This window comes from Tachysurus vachellii, chromosome 13 (genome assembly GCF_030014155.1).
Source record: "Tachysurus vachellii isolate PV-2020 chromosome 13, HZAU_Pvac_v1, whole genome shotgun sequence".
Lineage (NCBI taxonomy): Eukaryota > Metazoa > Chordata > Actinopteri > Siluriformes > Bagridae > Tachysurus > Tachysurus vachellii.
In genome coordinates this window covers 23,306,469-23,324,369 of record NC_083472.1, presented here as the reverse complement: position 1 = coordinate 23,324,369, position 17,901 = coordinate 23,306,469, and the positions used below count along the sequence as shown (strand labels likewise).

The 17,901-nt window shown below is 42.7% G+C and overlaps 1 protein-coding gene across 2 annotated transcripts in view; it reads left to right on the top strand.

The window, feature by feature from the left end:
- Positions 1 to 3,113: 3,113 nt before the first annotated feature.
- fgfrl1b (fibroblast growth factor receptor like 1b) overlaps positions 3,114 to 17,901 on the top strand; it is a 45,139-nt gene continuing 30,351 nt past the window's right edge. The window contains exons 1-2 of one of the 2 annotated variants that reach the window (XM_060885905.1): positions 3,114 to 3,224; positions 3,336 to 3,415. In XM_060885905.1, the coding sequence (XP_060741888.1) occupies positions 3,343 to 3,415 (73 nt within the window). In that variant the 5' untranslated portion in view covers positions 3,114 to 3,224; positions 3,336 to 3,342. The remainder of the gene's footprint in view (positions 3,225 to 3,335; positions 3,416 to 17,901) is intronic. The other variant, XM_060885906.1, reaches the window with a different exon arrangement.

Here is a 17,901-nt window from a genome sequence, read left to right as displayed (position 1 = left end):
GTGGCTTTTGGGCCAGTCAGTTTCAACAAAGGAGGTGTGGCTTTTGGTATATTTTGAGGAGCACTTTTTTTTGTTGCTGCTAAACAGGAACTCAGCCCAGTGATCTCTTACTATGTTCCCCAGTCGATTCTGTTTCAAGCTTGATTCATTTTTAGGGTGAAGGGTCATCTAGATGAATTTAACGCAATGAAAATAAGGGAAAAAAACAGGGCTACTAAAAGAATCTTCAGTTTAATGCATCATCTTCCCATCAAGTCAAATTTTTTCAGTATTGTTTTTTTTTTATTTTATTGTGACTGCTGTTTTTAAATGGAAGAAACATGCTATTTTCTCTGAGGGCTTGACCTTACTCTCTGTCTGTCACAGTAGAGGAGGCGTGGCTTCCCTATCTGTCAGTCACAGGATAGAAGGTCAGACATTTCTCTCTGTTGGCTGCTGTTATAGATATCAGCCTGATGTTGAGGTACGCTGCAGCACGTAACAGCGATGCCTTTCATCCTCAGGGTCCCTGGTTTAAACCTGAGCTCAATCCATGAGTCTGTTTGGGTTCCTTCTGGGTTCTCCAGTTTTCTCTGTGTATCCAGTGCGATGCCAGTAGGGGGAATGATTACTCTAAATTGAACCGAGGTGTGAGTATGAAGTCATGAGACTGACATCCCCATCTCGGGGTGCTTTCCTCCATTGTGTCCGCTGTTCCCGGGATAGATTCTGGATCAACTGAGATACTGATGAGGACAAAGAGAATTTTTTAAATACACAAAATCTATTGTGGCTGAATGAAGTGACCGTTACACAAAAGCCACAAAGCTGCAGTCCAAACTATATGTTCTAGAACACATGATGACTGAAGAGATTAGACAGAAGATTCCCGTATAAACTGTTCCCGATCGGATTAACGGATGGACGTTAACGTTAATCACCTCGTGTTGCTCTTTGTAAGATTCAGATTTACATACACAACATGACAAGCTGCTCCAACTGATCCAAATAACGTGCCTAGTATTTTCTGGAGAAGTGTGTAAACTCCATACATGGTATTCTAGCACCACCTGCAGGCCAAAAAACGGACATGGTTCATCTCTCTGGATATTATAAATGATTCCTTCATAAGGAGTGCACACAGGCAGACAAAACAAATCAATCATTTTATATGAGAAGGGAAAAGGAGAGATCAGAATATTACTGGCTTTGACTGAACTTTCAAATCTTTTGGCTGAGATTGCAAATGGAATTCCATAACAAATACACGATTCTGTGATTCAATCATATATCGAATGTTTTGGCCAGTTCCAGGTGAATACATTTCAGTGGGAAAAATGATTTACTTGATTTATTCCTCCTGAATGCGATTTTCATGCCGTCTCTGATATTGGCTTGTTTTTCATGGTGATGCGTAAGGAATGAGCGAACGACTCCCTTTTTCAACTAAGTCTCTTATTTCCATTCTCTCAGCTTAGGATTTGTGAGTGGATACATAGGCAAAGTAAATATAAGGGGGGGGGGGGGGATCATCATATCATGCTGACTCTGAGAATGAGTGCAGGAAAAGGGGTGAAAGGAGGAGAGAAGGAGGGGGGAGCCGGGATGATAGAGAGCCAGAAAAGAGAGCAGAAAAGAAGGGAAGATTAGAGCTGTCTTTCATTTGGAAAGGTATAATTATAATTATTGGTAATTGATTAATCAAGTATTGATTCTGATTGTTTCTGGTGTTGGTAAGAGACGGTGGTGGCTCAAGTGTATATCAGAGGATCAGGGTACAAGCTGACACTGTTTGGCCCTTGAGTGAGGCCCTTAACTTTCTCTGCTCCTGTTGTGCTGTGGCCCCAACCTTTAAAGCTGAGATATGCAAAGAAAGAATTTCACCGTTCTGTAATGTAGATGTGACAAAATAAGAGCTTGTATACTATGATGATGATGATTCCCAGGATCCTGGGTGCTATTTTAACTGCAGTACCATATTAACTCCAGCAGAAGGCAGGCTGGAGATTTATTTCACTAATCCACAATCATCTCCACTGACATGATGTTGAGTTGAAGGTTGCTCTGCTCAGACTACGGAAAAAGATTTGCAGCCTGTCTCCTGTACATGTGCTCATCGTTGTTGGAGATGACTGGCCCGGTCGTGTCGTCTACGCACTTTAAACGCTTCAGCTATGGGTAAGTGGATGAGCATGAAGTGAAAGTAATTCCATTGAGAGGAAGCAACCTTGAGAGAAATGCAGCTGTGCTGGTGGTCAGAAACATCATGACCTAGATGAAGACTCTCAGAGCAAGTGTCAGTTATTTAAAATGCAAGTGCTCAGGTGGATGTCAATCTGTAAGAGATGCTGGTATTAACCCTTTCACCAGAGCACTGGAGTAATCAAATGATGAGACATTTTCAATCAGAATAAACAAGTTAAAAAGCATTTGAGCACTTGAGAGCATCTTAGAGAGCAGATATGGGTTTGATATCACTGCTTACTTTAAAGATAGAAACGTTTGTGCAGTAAAGAAAATTTTGGTTTTGTTTGTCACACCATTCTGAGTAAAGCCTAAAGACTACTGTGTATGAAAATCCCAAAGCAGCTGTGGCTATTATTATTATTATTATTATTATTATTATTATTATTATTATTATTATTGTTGTTGTTGTTGTTGTTGTTGTTGTTGTTGTTGTTGTTGTTGTTATTATTATTATTATTATTATTATTATTATTATTATTATTATTATTATTTTATTATTGTTACAATAACAATGCTTATTTGTATTTTTTTTAATTCTGTTCCAGAATTGTGAAGAAACCTTGGGTTTTAAAAATAAATATAGAAATGAAATATATAACATAGCAATTATTATTATTATTATTATTATTATTATTATTATTATTATTATTATTATTATTATTATTATTATTATTATTATTAAATTTGTTCTATTATTTTTATACCTTATCGAATAAGTAATAAGCTGAAAGCTCGTGCACTGCAGACAGATGGCGCGCTAAGCTCCACATGCGCGTTCACGCGGCGTGAACGCGACCGAGACGCGGACCGCTCTCCGATTGGCTGTCGAAGTTCCGCCGCCTTCTTATTGGCTGTAAGAGTTCCGCTGCTGGACTTCAGACGGCGCTGGGAGTTGAACACGTAAGAAAGCTTGACATGTCGAGAGGAGACGCGGCTGCTGCGGATCGTGTGTCCCGTTAACGCCTTTAGTTTGGATCCGGAGGACAATCACACGATAGGTGGGTCTGAATTTCCCCTTTTACAGGAAGCTTTAAAGGATTGTTTTGGTTTTATTCGCATGTCACAATGACGCTGTGGCTTCAACCTTCTTCTTTCTGACTTACTGACAGAAGCACAATGATGTGTGCAGCTGGAATCATCATCACACTTGCTCCTGTCTTCATCTTTATGGCGTCCTGTGGAGCTGTTGGTGAGTTCATGTAGTCTGATCTCCTCTGATCTCCTGTAGTCTGATCTCCTGAAGTCTGAACTTATGTAGTCTGATCTCCTCTGATCTCCTGTAGTCTGATCTCCTGAAGTCTGAACTTATGTAGTCTGATCTCCTCTGATCTCCTGTAGTCTGATCTCCTGAAGTCTGAACTTATGTAGTCTGATCTCCTCTGATCTCCTGTAGTCTGATCTCCTGAAGTCTGAACTTATGTAGTCTGATCTCCTCTGATCTCCTGTAGTCTGATCTCATGTAGTCTGATCTCCTCTGATCTCCTGTAGTCTGATCTCCTCTGATCTCCTGTAGTCTGATCTCCTGAAGTCTGAACTTATGTAGTCTGATCTCCTCTGATCTCCTGTAGTCTGATCTCCTGAAGTCTAAACTTATGTAGTCTGATCTCCTCTGATCTCCTGTAGTCTGATCTCCTGTTGTCTGATTTCCTGAAGTCTGAACTTATGTAGTCTGATCTCCTGTAGTCTGAGCTCCTGTAGTCTGATCTCGTGTAGTTTGATCTCCTCTGATCTCCTGTTGTCTGATCTCCTGAAGTCTGAACTTATGTAGTCTGATCTCCTCTGATCTCCTGTAGTCTGATCTCCTGAAGTCTGAACTTATGTAGTCTGATCTCCTCTGATCTCCTGTAGTCTGATCTTATGTAGTCTGATCTCGTGTAGTCTGATCTCATGTAGTCTGATCTTATGTAGTCTGATCTCGTGTAGTCTGATCTCCTCTGATCTCCTGTAGTCTGATCTCATGTAGTCTGATCTCATGTAATGTGATCTCATGTAGTCTGATCTCCTGTAGTCTGATCTCATGTAGTCTGATCTCCTCTGATCTCCTGTAGTCTGATCTCCACTGATCTCCTGTAGTCTGATCTCCTGTAGTCTGATCTCCTGTAGTCTGTTCATGATGTAGGTTCTGTTTAAAAGCCACTGTTTATAAAATACAAGCTTTTAAGAATAAATCATAATATTTTGAGGGGGAAAAAGTTAATGAGGAAAAAATGCAATATATTTAAAAAAAAGGTTGCAATATATTCTGAGATAAAATGATTGATGAGTGTTTGACAAAAAATCATAATAAATCATATGAGGAAAAAAAACAGTATTATGAGAATAAAGTTCTAATATTCAGAGTATGATGTTGTAAGAAAAACAAAAATAAAATAAAATGCCTAAAATAAAAAAATGTCCTAATATAACATTAAATATAATGTAATTAAAAAAGATATATGTATGCGACTTGTGTGTGTGTGTGTGTGTGTGTGTGTGTGTGTGTGGTTAAATAAAATGAACAAGATGATTTGCTTATATGATACTTTTAAAATAGTCCTTCATCATTATCATCATCATCATCATCATCATCATCATCATCATCATCATCATCATCATCATTCCTATACTTACACTCAGTACAAGTCTGAATCACTGAACAAATTTTGAATCACGAATCAGAGTCGTATCGTATCATTATGTATCTGATATTATCGAGTATCGACTCGGAGCCGCACGAACCGACATTGTTTTGTATCGTGTTAATAACTTCGTGCGGTTTCCTCTCTGCTATTTGAAATCATTTTCTTTTTTAATCATCAGATGTGGAGGTGCGACAGCTCACTGCATCAATCCTTTTATAAAACAGTCAACATTCAGCAGAAACGAAGTGATCTCGGTTCGAAACAGTCACCTGCTGAGTTGAATGAACTCCCACTGAGTCAAATTAGCACTACAGATGTTCATAAGTGCACAGCTAGGCTCAATTACAGGGATTAATCTAACACCGTGTAAGTTCTTTAAACACTCTCTGCCATGCTGAGCCCTGAGCTTTGTGTTTGGATGAAATATCACGTTGTTCTGAATCTTTTCAGGTGTTAAACAAAGATTCATTTTGTATGATGATGTTCAGGAGGATTTATGATTTTGTCAACACTCCTCTTGATTGACTGAACACCACAAACCTAGAAAAAAAAAACACTGACCAATAAATGTGCCTCTACTGTATATCTATATAAACCTTAAAAGAAGTTTTAAAGTTCTCACTCTCTCACTCACTCATCTTCTACCGCTTATCCGAACTACCTCGGGTCACGGGGAGCCTGTGCCTATCTCAGGCGTCATCGGGCATCAAGGCAGGATACACCCTGGACGGAGTGCCAACCCATCGAAGGGCACACACACACACACTCATTCACTCACGCAATCACACACTACGGACAATTTTCCAGAGATGCCAATCAACCTACCATGCATGTCTTTGGACCGGGGGAGGAAACCGGAGTACCCGGAGGAAACCCCCGAGGCACGGGGAGAACATGCAAACTCCACACACACAAGGTGGAGGCGGGAGTTTTAAAGTTCAAAAACAAAAATTTAAAAAACGCAGTTACGTAACACGATACGCAATATCAACAATTATCATTAAAAACAAAACAAAAGAAGGAAGTTGTTCTGATAGTTTTAGTTAGATTGCAGTGTTAGATAGAAGTTAGCATCTGAAAGAATATAAAAAAGATAAATTTGTGATAAACTGTAATTTTATCGCTGCATGTCTTCGGACGCTGTGTTACGGAGTCACCGGTAGGTGTTCCTATTGACTGGTTGCCATAGTAACGATGTTAGTCAACTTTCCTCGACTTCGTCACGTCTCTGACGTGGACACGCCCACATCTAGTCACCTCTCCTCCAAATAAGTGGTATATACCAAATAGTTGAGTAAAAGCTAATTAGAGATGATGTTGATGTCTCAGTATTAATGTCCCAGCGTAAACCTTTTGTCCAGTTTGCTTCAAAAGAAGTAAATTCATCCTGACCAAATAAGGGTGTGCAAACTTTTTCACTTAGCTGTAGGTGTATGTAGGTTTAAAAGAAAAACGCCTTTAAGTCCTTGCTTGAGTGTTTCAGTGGATCAGGAAGTGCGTTCATATACACAGCATTTAGACACACACTCAAACACACAAACACAGGCACACACACACACACACATACACACACACACACACACATACACTCACACACACACACACCCACCCACCCACCCAAACACACACACACACACACACACACACACATACACATACACCCACCCACACATAGACACACACATACACACATACACACACACACACACACACACACACACACAGGGCTTTTGAAGCCTTCCTGCTTCTGGCCCCTGCTCCTGCAGCTGGTTGTTTCGCTGTGAGCTGGTTTGTGGACGATTTCTAAAGCAGAGGAGATAAATCAAAGTTTAAGGACAGTGACACCTGCTGGCAGGGAGCCTCTGTGGACACGGACAGATGTGGGACATTATGAAATACGGACAACACGGATGGGGAACGTCTCATTCTCACGCAGTCCTCCGTCACCCCGCCGAGACCCTCTTTGAGAAAATAAAACAATGACTGTTACAGATAAAAGACAAGGCGGTGTGTACATTAGTCCTTTCAAGCAAACGTTCTCATAACATCAGAGCTGCTTTGGGTCACAACCTTCTCATATACCATATCAGCCAGAGTATCGCTCAACAACCATTAAAGTAAAAGGGTCAGTCTGAGTGTCAGGGATCAGACAGATTGAATCGAAAACTGTGGATTCATTCCGAATCAATCAGTTTTATGCTTCGTTTGTTGTCCAGATAAATAGCAGGACTCGAGGCAAGAGCTTTGAGAGCTTCTTGTGCTTGAAGTGATCCTTTGAGAAGTTACCAGTAAATTAGCATGACATGATGTTGGGGATCAGACTGATTAAATCCGAAGCTGTGATTTGATTCGGATTCAATCGGTTTTATTGTGTGTAAGGGATAAAATCAGAACATGGCATGTACATAAAAATGTCAGATGAACTTCTGTGTTTTCCTTCTTTTAAAGATCAGAAAATATTCAGTTCATTGTGTCAACCAGAAAGTACAAATCCAATCAGTTTGTGTGGAACATCTCTTGATGTAATGATGCGCTTTAAATAGTGACAGAGTCGCTTTTATGGAAAATGACTCACTTTGTTGTGTATAAATATTCGCACCCATTTGTGGTCAAAGGTAGAAAGAAGAAGTCAAATTCTGTTCTTTACATATCCCAGGTTTGGAGGTTGGGGTCAGAGCACAAGGGCATAAAGGGCCTAGATCAAGGGCCCAACAATGGCAGCTTGCCAGTTCTGGAACCCCAACCTTCTGCTCAACAACCCAACATCATAACCATGTGAGCTACCACCACTTCCCAATGTTGAGTATTTACGGGATGTTCCTCTTGCTGTCACTCGTCCCTGAGATAGCGTATTTGCTCTGGTGGCTTATTGAGCTGAAAAGAATGTGGTCAGATCTTCAGCTCTGTTGAAGTAAACAGTGTATTGTTGTCTGTGTTTACTTCTCTATCTGCTGACCTGCTCGGTCTTACCTGAGTCTTAAACCGTGTGTGAGTCGGAGAGTCGGAGGAGGGAAACGTACACAGACTTTGTTGTGCTTGGATCGCTCTTTTTTCTTTTTTCCCGCCGGGAGTCTCGACCGTAACGCTCCGAGCCAAGCACTTTAGCGCTGTTTGTGTGGCGAGCACAGTCAGGGGCTGTTCAGAATGGAGACTGGAGGTAAATAAAGAGCAGGGAGAAATAACAGTAACAGGGCGAAGGTCAGAGCGGTGAATTTGTTCAATTACTGAATTGAGTTCAACTAAACGAGTTGAGTTCGACTCGTTTTTAGTCTGAATTTTAACTAAACCTCATCGGAACTCTCGTCTCTGATTGGTCAACGGACATCGGTCAATTACTGTTACGGTGGTTTTGACAGATTTAATAGTCGAAACGTTCTATAAAGGACAAGAACGGTTTATGATGTATTCTGTAAGGAGAGACATTTTGGGGAAGGAGTCTCCAGTCTCGCTGCTTTGTAACAGTCAGAAGTAAAGATAAAGCTTTCTGGTTTCTCTGGAACGTAACAAAGATGTGTTATTTTTGTCATTAGGACTCTTTAGAGCTGCTAGAACATTACGAGTGACTCCGAAACTACTACTGAACTAATGATATGGTTGTTTCCATGACAATACATGTCAATTTTAATCAGTTAGTTTATAAAGTAAAATTAGAATCATTACGAGACAATTTGGGAGAAGAATCCACTTCACATAAAGGCTGTAGATTATTTTCGACCTGTTGTGTTACTCCGTTCTAAACGACTGAGGAATTAATAATAATCATGATGTAAAAGAGTCTTTTATTATATTTTGTCTGGTTTGCTGTTTTATTCTACAAAGACCTTAATGATGACAAAAACTGATGTTTGTTTAGGTCTGAGGTTTTCGTCAGGTCGTGATTATCGGGTTCGTTTGATATACAGTCTGACTCGAGGCAAGACCTTTAAGAGCTTCAAGTGCTTGAAGTGATCATTTGAGAGGTTACGAGTAAATTAGTGTGACATAACGCTTGTATTTCAAGTCAAAACCAATATTAGGGAAATGTCCCGAGTGCGAAGATCCACACTCTTAAAACTGAATGTGTCTTTCTCTCTCTCTCACACACACACACACACACACACACACACACACACACACACATGCTCCCACATGCCAGCCAACACTAAAGAAAGTCCCTGTACAGTTCTGAGGAATGTTTTCACTTCTTGCTAACCTTGCTATTTCCTGTTTCTCTCCGGTTCCCGATTTTTCCTTTTTTTTTTTCCCCTCGCAGCCCTGAGCTCAGCCCTCGGGAGCGTCAGCATCCACCGGAATCCGCTCACGTGTTCGAGCGCTAGTTTGGGCCCGAAGCGCAAAGCTAGATTTACATACTCCATCATGCACAGGGCTTGATGTGGAGTCCTAACAAAAACAGTGTGTTTCCAACACAGTCACGCTTGTTTCCATATGTTTAGAGAGTCGAAGGCATCAAAGACACACGTCACGGCTTTTAAAAGGTTCGGCGGCGAAATCAGACATGACAAAATATTAGTGACAGATTTATCAGGAAAGACAAGAGCCAAAGCAGGTCAGGATCTCACGTCTGGAAATCAGATCCAGACCTCGGGGTTTGGTAAACAAAGCCGTCAGCTTTTCTTTATTTCTGCAGAATAAAGATAACTCTTTTATTTTTTTTGCCTGGGAATAACAGAGGCAGCTGATTTGGCTTTGATTAACAAACGTCCATGTTTAAATCGAGGACTCGGCGGGAGTCGGGTTCGGAGCGCCGTACTTCGTTGGCCTTCTCTGCAGGTGTCTGCCTCCTCCGCTTCATCAGGCAGATAACGGCTCTCCGCAGGCGCTGTCGCTTATCACACCGGCGATAATGGAGCCGCTCGGCTGGAGCCACGCAGCCTCTCTGATCTAAAGCAATAACAGTCCAGCTTTCAGGAAATTTAATTATATCTGTTTGCCCCAGTTAAAGGAATTACTGTAGCGTGATAACTTTTTTCCTTAATGAGCCCTCACGCTGTATTAATGCGTGTTTATTGGAGAGGAGCCACCGCTCAGAGTCAAGTCACTGAACTGGTAGATGTTGTTGTAGGAAAATAATCAACAATAGTGCACAGTTACGACATTATAGTCTTATAACAGCAAAGGTTTTAATTTGTTCCTGATATACCACAATAACGTCTACAGATATTCAACATCATTTAGTATTTTTTTAATTATTATTAAAGAACAATATGTCACTTAATAGTTTATTTATTTATTTATTTATTTTATGGGGGGCACAGTGGCTTAGTGGTTAGCACGTTCGCCTCACACCTCCAGGGTTGGGGGTTCTATTCCCACCTCCACCTTGTGTGTGTGGAGTTTGCATGTTCTCCCCATGCCTCGGGGGTTTCCTCCGGGTACTCCGGTTTCCTCCTCCGGTCCAAAGACATGCATGGTAGGTTGATTGGCATATCTGGAAAAATTGTCCATAGTGTGTGATTGCGTGAGTGAATGAGAGTGTGTGTGTGTGCCCTGCGATGGGTTGGCACTCCGTCCAGGGTGTATCCTGCCTTGATGCCCGATGACGCCTGAGATAGGCACAGGCTCCCCGTGACCCGAGGTAGTTCAGATAAGCGGTAGAAAATGAATGAGTGAGTGAGAAAGAGTTTTTTTATGTTCATAGGTACAAACAAAACGTTCAGTCCTGTTATCATGTACATTACGGCAGCTATAAGCAAGTGTACGCTTCTCGTTACTCTTCGGGGGAAAAAAAAGATGGAAAAAACGGAAGGTACAGTTTCAGAAAACGCTATTAAAGAGAATTATGTCGAAATTTCCTCACAAAAAGAAATCTTGCGATATAAAGTCCACCCTGTGTATAAGTATTAGAACCAACACGCTAAAAGAAACCTGACGTTCAGATCTGGACTCGTCTGCTGTATAACGCGAACGAGTGGAACATCTTTCTATCCATCACAAAGTCACAATGAAAGTTCCCAATAATCACTGTGGTGATGGACATTAAATCAGTATAGTGTGTGAACATTAGCCTCTATTGTCTATTTAAAACCTTCACCACTGTCTATAACTTTATACAGAACAAACTCTGATGTAACGATTACGTCAGTCAAACATCTGAGACGTTTTGCAGCGGGATGAAGAAACACGTAGACAAGAAACCAGCATTAACATCTATGTCCTGAAATCCCATTTGCTTGCGTTTGACTTCCTTATATCCCTGATGTGTGTGTCGATGGGCTTCCAATTGTTTGGTTTGAGGAAGAGCCACGTATGGGAGTGATACTCAGGGGTGCACATACTTTTGGTCATATAGTGGACCAGTTGTGGCTGGTCGAAGTAACATACGGGCATTAAAATTGACGCCCCTTTAACGCTTTTACGCAAGCAAACTGCAAACTAAACAATATTTATTTTATAAAGTTTATCTACATGCTCCTGGAGAAAATAATAATAATAAAAATAATAATAATAATAATAATAATAAGAAGAAGAAGAAGAAGAAGAAGAAGAGATTGTTGTTATTGAGATTGTTGTACAGTAGCTTGACATACATTGTGCTGCTCTTAATGTTGCCTATTTATTGAAGATATCAAGCAGAGCCCGAGGGCATGAAAACAGAAGCCTTTCCTGTCTGTGGTAAATTGTGTTGCATGTGTAGATGTGAAAAGGTGTTTATTTAGCCCTAGAGTCCCTCAGGTGCTTCTTACTAGTCATTATGTTCCTGTATTGTAAGTTCCACGTGACGCTCGGATTTCATTAGAAACATCATTTCACGCTTGTAAAACTTGTCAAGCGTCGGCCTCTGATGTGCGTCGGTGTGAGTCGGCGCGCGTGTGTGTGTGTGTGTGTGTGCGTGCTGCCGGCTTTTTGGCTCTGTGCTCGAGCTAATTAAAATGGCGCTCGAGGCAAGATCGCTATTAACAGACTTTCAAAAAGGGCTGGCATGTGTCTAAAAAGAGGCTTTGAAAAAAAATAGTTTACCTCTACCATTCTTAGCAAAAACCTTTTAAGTGAAAAAAAAAAAGTTTGTTTGGCAGATTTTTCAGACTGTGTGTGTGTGTGTGTGGGTGTGTGTGTGTGTGTGTGTGTTCTTTGGCATTGTAAATGCTGAGCTAGTTAACCAACAGCCTTAAATAAGGAAATAGTGCAGTTATTAAATTTAAACATGATGTTCATGACTCGTATATGGAGACTACACACGCTCAGAGAAAGAGAGAGAGAGAGAGAGAGAGAGAGAGAGAGAGAGAGAGAGAGAGACAGAGAGAGAGAGAGACACAGAGAGAGAGAGAGAGAGAGAGAGACACAGAGAGACACAGAGAGACACAGAGAGAGAGAGAGAGAGAGAGACAGAGAGAGAGAGAGAAAAAGAGAGAGAGAGACACACAGAGAGAGAGAAAGAGAGAGACTGAGAGAGAGACAGAGAGAGAGAGAGAGAGAGAGAGTGAAAAACAGAAAGAGGGTGAGTGATAGATAGAAAGACAGACAGGCAGAGAGAGAGAGAGAGAGAGAGAGAGAGAGAGAGAGAGAGAGAGAGAGAGAGATGTAATACACACATGTTCATGGAGCATGATGATATCAGCCTCATGTTCACTCTGCCCAGCGTAACACACTTTTCCTCCTCATATATTTTTTAAAAGCAGATGAGAAGTAACACTCTTTTTGTGTTTTGATGGCCTGGGCTCGCCTTTGTAGTACCGATCTGCTTGAAAAAGCTCATTTTATCAAAAGGCCCGGCCGCAGTATTTCAGCCTGCAGTACCTCGGGTAAACAAGGTACTTAATGAGCTGCGCTTGCTCTCGGTCGGCATCACTCCGACGCAGCTATTTGAGAAGCGGCGGTATTTATGGAGGAGGCATTAAAACATAAAGGAGAGCGGCGAGCCTTTGAACTGTTCTCTTTTTTTTTCTTCCCTTTCCTTTTTATCAGTTTAATGTCTGAGAGCATGAATAGCTCGGGGAGTTCGGCGGTATCTCGTCATGTGAGCGTGATCCACTCGAGCGCTCGTTGCTTGTGGTCGGGTGGAGTGTTTGCACAGGTGGAAGCAGGTCAATGTGTTTTAAAAAAAAAAAGAAAGAAAAAAAGAAAAAAGATTGCGACTATTCCTCCATTTTTCAGCCCATTCCTGTCAGAGCGACGCTCTCCTGGATCACATCTCTGGGTGTGGGACACTCTCAGGCTGCTCCTGCAGCTCTCCTTTTGTCTTCCCTTTTACAGGTGGGATTACGCAGCGATTCAGAGAGAGGATTAAAGCTGTCCAAGCGAACCAGCTTCGGCTGCTTGCAACGTCAGCTCTGAAAGCGGCGACTTTGCCACCACAATGCTTCTGAACATCCCCGATGCGTGTATTTGTTCAACTGACATGTTTTGTCAGAGCCCTGGAATTGCAGAGCTCAACAAAAACAAGTCTTTTTCCTTTTAGTTTTCAGATTTCTCTAAGTGCCGCTCGGGTCCGGTTTTTGTCCGGGTCAGTGGCGACGGCCTTCTGGGTCACTGCTCCAGGTCAGGCCAAGAGAGCAGCGAGGAATCTAAAAGCTTTAAAAAAAAACAAGCCTAACAGCTTAAAAGGTGGATGGTTGAGGCAAAGTGTGTCTTGCTCTGACAGGCTAAGACATAGCTGAAGAAATGGTTGAAGACACAAACATTCAGCAGAGAGACAAAGACACAAAAGGACGGAGATATCGAGTGAATGAGATGATTACAGAGGGAGATAAGACACACAAAAGGAGCAAATCAGGAATAGAGAGTTTGCGTGTGATCGCCGTTGGCTCGCCTTTTTTTCTTCACAAATAATACTCTTAATAAACAGGTGCTCGTTACTCTGCTGGAGCTCCAGTTAGCAGGAATTATCTCGCGCCCCTGCCAGGCCGTGGGTGCGTTTATGAGGCCAGGTTGGCGCACTAGGACTTTCCCCCTGTGGTCTAACCCCAGGTGGTCTGAAGGAGAAAGGTATATACTTTACTGTCCGATGATGGAGTGAATCACAGGTTTAGTATTCCACAGCAGTAAGTCAGAGGTGCTGAGCAGTAACACAGCTAAGCCAGTCAGAGCCACCATGATTCTGTCCAGCACACACACTCCCTCAATCTAAGCACACACACTCTCAGTCCAACACAGACTCCCTCAGTCCAGCACACACACTCCCTCAGTCTAAGCACACACTCTCAGTCCAGCACAGACTCTCTCAGTCCAGCACACACACTCCCTCAGTCTAAGCACACACACTCTCAGTCCAGCACACACACTCCCTCAGTCTAAGCACACACTCTCAGTCCAACACACACTCCATGCGTCCAGCACACACACTCCCTCAGTCCAGTACACACACTCCCTCAGTCCAGCACACACATTCCCTCAGTCCACCACACACACTCCCTCCGTCCAGCACACACACTCCTTCAGTCCACCACACACACTCCTTCAGTCCACCACACACACTCCTTCAGTCCACCACACACATTCCCTCAATCCAGCACACACTTCTTCAGTCCAGCTCACACACTTCTTCAGTCCAGCTCACACACTCCCTCAGTCCAGCTCACACACTCCCTCAGTCCACCACACACACTCCCTCAGTCCAGCTCACACACTCCCTCAGTCCACCACACACACTCCCTCAGTCCACCACACACCCTCCCTCAGTCCACCACACACCCTCCCTCAGTCCACCACACACACAGCCTCAGTCCACCACACACACTCCCTCAGTCCACCACACACACTCCCTCAGTCCACCACACACTCCCTCAGTCCACCACACACACTCCCTCAGTCCACCACACACCCTCCCTCAGTCCACCACACACCCTCCCTCAGTCCACCACACTCACACCCTCAGTCCACCACACACATTCCCTCAGTCCACCACACACCCTCCCTCAGTCCACCACACACCCTCCCTCAGTCCACCACACACTCCCTCAGTCCACCACACACCCTCCCTCAGTCCACCCCACACCCTCCCTCAGTCCACCACACACACCCTCAGTCCACCACACACACTCCCTCAGTCCACCACACACACTCCCTCAGTCCACCACACACACTTCCCTAGTCCCCTATCTATAAGTCACAATGGTTGGCAGCTGGTGTTGAAAGAAGATCTCAAGACTTCAAGTTTCATTGATCCAGTCGTCAAGCTGAGATGCAGAACAGTTGTCACTTCAATCTGGTATCTTAGTTTGCACCAAGACAAGCAAACCGTTTGAAGAAATGTTCCTTATTGTTCTCTGGATGTGGCTACTCAAGAGAAAACCCTTTCTCAATGATTCTTTGGGTAGTAGTAGAAAGCTGTGCAAGAAGCAAACATCAGTATAGGATTCTTGTTGGAGAAATCGCCATATTCTACTTTCTATATATTACTTTACCTGATGGACAAAGAACAAGCAAAGTCCCATTTTTTTAGAATTCTAATGGAGTTCAAGTCTCTTCTATCTTTTTAAACTCTCAGTGGTTGTTTGGTTGTGCCTTTGGTGAACCCATGTATCTTTTGTATCTTGTCCACATTTTGGGGAAAACTAAGGACTCATAATTAAAATGTAGATCCTTCCAAGGACCCAAAGATGTTATGCATTCATTGGGTAGGTTTGGGGTACAAAATCCACAATTGGGTACTTGGCACACTCTTAGAAAAGATAATTTCTTAATGGATATTTAATGGACATCCTCTGTTCTAAACTTCAGCACAGAACCCTCGAATCATCCTTCAAGGGAATAAACCAAAGAACCTTTTTTTTTCCCTTCCTGTAAGGTCATGTGATCATCATCATTTACGGCATTTAGCAGACACCCTTATCCAGAGTGACTTACAACTGAGCAACTGAGGGTTAAGGGCCTTGCTCAGGGGCCCAGCAGTGGCAGCTTGGTGGACCTGGGGTTCGAACCCATAACCTTCCAATCAGTAGCCCAACAACTTAACCACTGAGCTACCACATCCCCATCATTGATCACCGGACATTCGTTCTCATTCCGAGCTGATCTCTTTGTGTATTTTGGACGCTCCAGTTCCATCAGCAGTGACCATTGTGCTAGCACAGGTTAAGCAAGTGTCTTAGCACTGATGGCAGATCTAAATAAGCTCCTCAAAAATAAACATGCTGAGATGAGTAGGGGAACTCTGAGGCTTTGTGTGCCAGGTGTGGTCCAGGCCTGCATGTTTACCGAGGCTCGACCACATGCTGGGATTCGTAGTCTGAGCATCAGCGCAAACAATCACAGGCATCGGTTGTCAGCATTATCACCCTGAGATAAAGGAGCCACATACCAATGCCATGAGCCATGTTTGGTCTAACTGATGTATCGCTGAAAATAAACACAATAGTACTGTGTACAACTGTATTGGAGCCAAGAGGAGGAGACGAGCGACGCTTCTAAATCACATGACGCCTTGAGATCAACCTGGAGATGACCTACCGAGCTGTGTCTTCTGATTGGCTGATGTCTTATCTCAGTTTCGTCTCCTCAGGAAGTAGCAGTGGAATCTGTCATGCTATGCCAATGTGCAACTGACGCGTACCATGTAAAGAAAAACACCACGTAATGACGGTACACCAGAAAAGTATACGTTTCATTATGGACTGGTTTTATACTGGTTTTTGTAATATGGCAACTTTCCACAGGATACCAGCAGTGTTTATCTTAAACTGGTCTAAAAATGGTCTAACTGAATTTAAATTTATATCAGAAACGTTTGGCTTTTTCATGCATTCACTTCATGTACACTTGAAAGGTTGCGTCTGGAGGATCCTTGTAAGTTCCATGTAAAACACTTCACTCCAATTGGGTTTCCCTTTCAAAATGTTCCCCTTTGGGAATACTGAACTGTTCTTCAGTCTGTATATCTGAGAAAACTCTTATAGTTTCTATGAACTATTCTATTTCTAGAATTTATTAATGTATCTGAGGAACTTTTGAGGAACATTGTATTTTGAGGAACCTTGTATTTAAGAGCCTGCAGATTCTTAGGTGGCTCAACTGGTTAAGGCTCTGGGTTATTGATCAGAGGATCAGGGTTCAAGGCCCAGCACAACCAAGCTGCCACCCTCCCTGCTCCAGGGGCACTGTATCACTCTGTGATGCCCCTGCACTCTGACCCCAACCTACTCAGTTGGGGTATGTGAAGAAAAGAATTCCAGTGTTCTGTAATGTATATGTGGCGATAATAAAGGCTTATATGCCTCGTTCTATGACAATTATAAGGTACATTTAGTGAAAGTGTGTCTTTTAAAAACAAAGAAGGTGGCACTGGTTTAGTCGGAACGTTACAACCGTCAATCAGATTTACATAAAAATATATTACATGTAGCGTCTCAACAATACAAGATTCCATTGTTTATATAAGAAATTGAATTTGTGAATTCTAGAGCGAACGATCGAGCGAGTGTGATCGATGCACACGGTATCTACACTTGAATCTCACAAGGATGTTACAGCTGATGTGAAGTACAGAATAACCCTAGCAGTACATTTAGCTACGTAAATCATGCATGGTTAAATAGTGCAGTTATACTGTGTCTGTTGCAAAACACCAGTGCTTAACGTTCCTCACTTCAAACACGTGGAACCGTTGTACGTATTTATTCATTCAATCATTCATTCATTCATTTTCTACCACTTATCCGAACTACCTCGGGTCACGGGGAGCCTGTGCCTATCTCAGGCGTCATCGGGCATCAAGGCAGGATACACCCTGGACGGAGTGCCAACCCATCACAGGGCACACACACACTCCCATTCACTCACGCAATCACACACTACGGACAATTTTCCAGAGATGCCAATCAACCTAACATGCATGTCTTTGGACCAGGGGAGGAAACCCCCGAGGCACGGGGAGAACATGCAAACTCCACACACACAAGGCGGAGGCGGGAATCGAACCCCCAACCAGGAGGTGTGAGGCGAACGTGCTAACCACTAAGCCACCATGCCCCCTTGTACAGATTTAAATCGAGTAAATTCAATAAGCTTTTTCGGTGGAGAAATTTTATAGGTCTTTTGTGAAGTAAAACATCCCTTGTGTTTCCTTTTCAGGAAATAAGTTCACTAGAACAGTTAAATCAGTCTTTAAGGAACTTTTTTA